This window comes from Gossypium arboreum, chromosome 5, assembly GCF_025698485.1.
Source record: "Gossypium arboreum isolate Shixiya-1 chromosome 5, ASM2569848v2, whole genome shotgun sequence".
NCBI lineage: Eukaryota > Viridiplantae > Streptophyta > Magnoliopsida > Malvales > Malvaceae > Gossypium > Gossypium arboreum.
This window is the reverse complement of record NC_069074.1, coordinates 85,744,149-85,748,521: the sequence shown is the minus strand read 5'-3', so window position 1 is coordinate 85,748,521 and position 4,373 is coordinate 85,744,149. Positions and strand designations below refer to the sequence as shown.

The following is a 4,373-nucleotide window of genomic DNA, read 5'->3' as shown; positions in this document are numbered from 1 at the left end:
ATCGATTACATACTTTCTTTCTTCTTCTTGTTCTTGTTCTTTTTATGATATATTTAAAAGTTCCAACTCGATCTATAATATATATTTGGAGAAATTTTTGAATTGATGATTATTAATTATATTATTAAATTGATATTAGAATAATAATTTATTGGTATTATTATGAGATAATAAAATAACATTAATTAAATATTAATTAATATGATAGTATATTAATGTGAAATTAATTCGGTCATATCTTTTAAAAGTTCTACTTAAAAATAATATAATGTATTATTAATTAATAAATTTATAATTCTATAAAATCATTGAAGGTAAATAGATAAATTAAAATGATAAAATGCAAGTTTTTTAATTAAATAAATATAATTTATATATAAATATGATAATAATTAATAGGAATAAATATCAAACATATACATGAACTTTGATGTAACGTGTAAGGCCATACGTGAGCTGTGACTTTGTGCGATTTTATATATGAAATTTTAATTTAATTCAATTTTAATAAATCACTAACAACATTATCGAATTAGCATAATTTATATTAATATGTCACATGCACAAACAATTATATTAATCTAATATAAAAATAAATGTATGAATTCATTTATTTAAAAGTGTACAATTAAATCAAAACTAAAGTTTCATGTATACGCATGAACCATGTTTCATGTTTCACGTATACTTTCCTAACCTTTAAATAGAAGGATAATACGCTCCAACGCACTTGAATTCACGTCATTCTATAGTAACAATAATATTAATACCAATCGAACTAACTCAAATTACTTAAATAATTAAATTTAAAATTTATTATATAAAGATATAGATTATAAATGATTTAAATTTATTAATTTGACCTTCATCCCTTTTCTTTCGATGCATTCAAAGTCGAGAGAGAAGAGACAACTTCACATACTTAGTTTATTCTACATAATGCTTCACAATAAAGTTTAATGCTTTACAACAACAACAAAGAAATTGCCACACTAGCCGTTCTTATTTGTTTTATTCGTTGTAATTCACCATGAAATAATGTACTATCAACTATTTTCCTGCTATTTTTCATGTTGGAAACACTGTGTTGGAAAAGTATGGATGATGAGTTCATGAGCTTTCACATTTTCAACCAACATAAAAATCTAATGGAAGAGTCACACTATCTATTAAAGGTGTTTTTGTTTTATTGAAAATATTTTCTACATTTTTTGTGTTTGTCTTGTAAAATTTAATTTAGTGAACTTACTACTGAATAAAAAATAAAAACGACTTTCCTCTTTTTTTTTTTTTAAGGAATAAGTCATTTTTCAAAAACAATTTTTTATAAGTAACTCAATTTATATTCAGGGGCGAAGCCAGAATAATTTTTTAGGGGGGTCTAGATGAAATTTTAATTTTTATAGTTTATATATTTATTATTTTAACTGATTAAATCAAATTTTTATAATTTGAGGGATCAAAGTGTAATTTTACTTTTACTAATTTAAAATTTAAAAATTTTAAAGGGCCTAAATAGCATTTTTCCATTTTAGAGGGGCCGAGCCTGCCAAATTTCTTTAGATTCGCCTCTATTTATATTATTATATTAATAATAAAATCTTATTTTAAATTTTAAAAATATTTAAAACATTAACTATTAATCTAAAATATTATAATTTTTAATATTATTGAATATGCATATTTATTTTAATCATTTAATAAATTTTAATATAATTATCTAATAGTAAATTTATATTTTAATAATAACTTTTAACATTAATAGTATTTTTAAAATTTAAGTAATATTCTTAATAATTTATTGAAAAACTATATTGTTATTTTTATCATAAGTATATTACAATTTATTAATATTTTATAATTTAAAATATAAATATTTTAATAATATAAATATGAATATTTATTTAAATTCTTCATAATTTCATATATCACTTCCAACTAATTAGATATTAATTATTATTAAGTACGTATAAGATATTATTTATTATAAAATATTATCTTCCTATAAAAAAATTTGATTGACAAAAGAAAAATGCTTCTATAATATTTTCTAATAAATATAATTTATGTTGTATTTGTTTTATTGAAATTAAGTTTAAAACTTATTTTTAAAAATTTTGAACAATGAGAAAATAGTTTACAAAAATCATTCAAACACTAAAAAATCAATTTTTTAAAAATTAATCTACTTTCTAAAAATATTTTTTTCAAAAAGCTATTTTATAAAATAAAGATAACTTAAAATATGTTGCATATTTTAAGTTGCTTTTAAATTTAAAATTGTTGATGGTGAAAGTGCCATAGGTGGCATACATGCTAATGGCCAAAGGAAATTCCAATCCTCAACCAATAACCTTTTTATCATTTTTAAAAATCATCCCAACATAAATTAAATTATTATAGGTTATCGTATCTGTTCTTTTTATTACAATGCTTAAGATTACTCATAATCTTTAACTCATAAATAGATTTTAATCTTAACACACTCTAATTCGCGTCCTCTTATATTGACAACACAATACATATACTAAATCGGTCTAATTCTAAATATATTTTGATTATCAATTCAATCACGTTAAAATAACAATTTTAGATTAATTAATTGATTAAGCTTATAAATTAAAGCCAACATTTGATTTATTGACGATGGACAGTTAAGTTGAGTGGGTTGGGATCAAATCATAGTATGTGTGCGGCAGTTATTTACCCAACGACTAACTCTAATCCTTACTTGATGCCACAACACAAGAAAACAAAACAAAGAAGCAACCTTTTAGTACTTTATGACTTAATCCTTGTATTTCACTCCTCATCTCTTCTTTCTCTTCCATGCCACACTAACCCCCCTTTCTGTTTTCTCTTTTGAGGGTTTGAAGAAACTGCTAAAGAGATCATCCATTAATGGAGATTTCAAGTTCAACAACAAGATCATTTCAAGAACACATCAACTTCCCATCGTCTCCTTTAAACTCCCCACTCCACAACAACAATGGGGCTGCTCAAATTCACACCCCACCATTAACGCCACACCCCACCAGATCTGAAACCAACCCTTACCCAACAACCTTTGTCCAAGCTGACACAACAACTTTCAAACAAGTTGTCCAAATGCTCACTGGTTCCTCAGAAACTGCTAAACAAGCTTCCTCAAAAGCCCCATCACCACCCCAACAACAACAAGATCCACCACCACCATTGCTTTCAAAATCATCTTTCCCTATACCTCCCATCAAAACAAACTCTCCCAGAAAACAAAGTTTCAAACTTTATGAGAGGAGAAACAGTAACCTCAAGAACAGCCTCATGATGATCAACACCTTTGTGCCTTCCAGGAGTGCAGAGATGCTGTCCCCAAGCTTGCTTGACTTCCCAAAGCTAACACTTAGCCCAGTTACACCATTAAATGAAGATCCTTTCAACAAGTCTTCACCTTCTTTAGGGAATTCATCAGAAGAAGAGAAAGCTATAGCTGAGAAAGGCTTTTATTTGCACCCATCACCTATGTCGACTCCTAGAGACACCGAGCCTCAGCTTTTGCCATTGTTTCCACTCACATCACCAAGAGTTTCAGGTCCTTCTTAATGAATTGCTTTTTGTAATTTTTGAGTGATTTGTGACGATGGGTTTTGGCTAAAATTGAAGAAGAAAAAACAGAAGGTAAAACATCTTTCTTCAGTTGTATGATCTGATCTATGGTAAACCAAGTTTCTTGGATTATATCAATTTCCCTTTATTTTTTTGTGGTTTGTGATGATATTTCTTTTCCTTTGCATGCCATATTTTGATTGTCCTAACATTTCTGCTAAAAGGGTTTCAGATAAGTACCTGTTTGAGTCTAATAAATATCTTTTTTTACTTTTAAGTCCCTAAAATTAGTACAGCCATTAAAGTTTTTCTTTGATAGCAGCCCTTAAAGTAGTTGTAAGAATGTTGATTTCTTTCTTTGATAATTGAATTAATTTGGACAGCAAAACAGAAAGGAAAGACTTTTCAATATTTTAAGAAAAAAGTGAGGAAGTGTTGTTCACCTTTCACCATGAGGACTTTTGGCCGCATTTAATAATTTATCCTCATAGGTTTTAAGAATGATATTTCCATTTGAGTCCAATTTACTGAAAATTTTTGCTACATTTTCACACCCAGAAATTTTGGGCAGTTTTCTTTTGTTTAATTATGCTCTCCATCCCTCTATTCTTTACACTTTCCCTATTTTTGTTTCACATTTAAAATTTATTTTGGAATATAGGGATTTAGCCTCTCTACCCTATTGATTTAATTGATAATATCCTCAAAAGAAAATCTATTAAATTGGATTAAGTGAAAGCCATTCAGAGTAAAAATTAAAAAAATTCAATCAAAGAAAATTAAATTGA

General features: G+C 26.5%; 1 protein-coding gene across 1 annotated transcript; it reads left to right on the top strand.

The window, feature by feature from the left end:
* Positions 1-2,651: 2,651 nt before the first annotated feature.
* Positions 2,652-3,717, top strand: LOC108458144 (VQ motif-containing protein 4-like). Its single transcript, XM_017757425.2, has one exon. It carries the CDS (start codon positions 2,902-2,904, stop codon positions 3,580-3,582), a length of 681 nt encoding a protein of 226 aa, XP_017612914.1. The 5' UTR covers positions 2,652-2,901; the 3' UTR covers positions 3,583-3,717.
* The last annotated feature ends 656 nt before the right edge of the window (positions 3,718-4,373 follow it).

Excerpts from the sequence above, each read along its gene's own strand:
- LOC108458144 (XM_017757425.2), top strand. The coding sequence starts at position 2,902 with ATGGAGATTTCAAGTTCAACAACAAGATCATTTCAAGAACACATCAAC.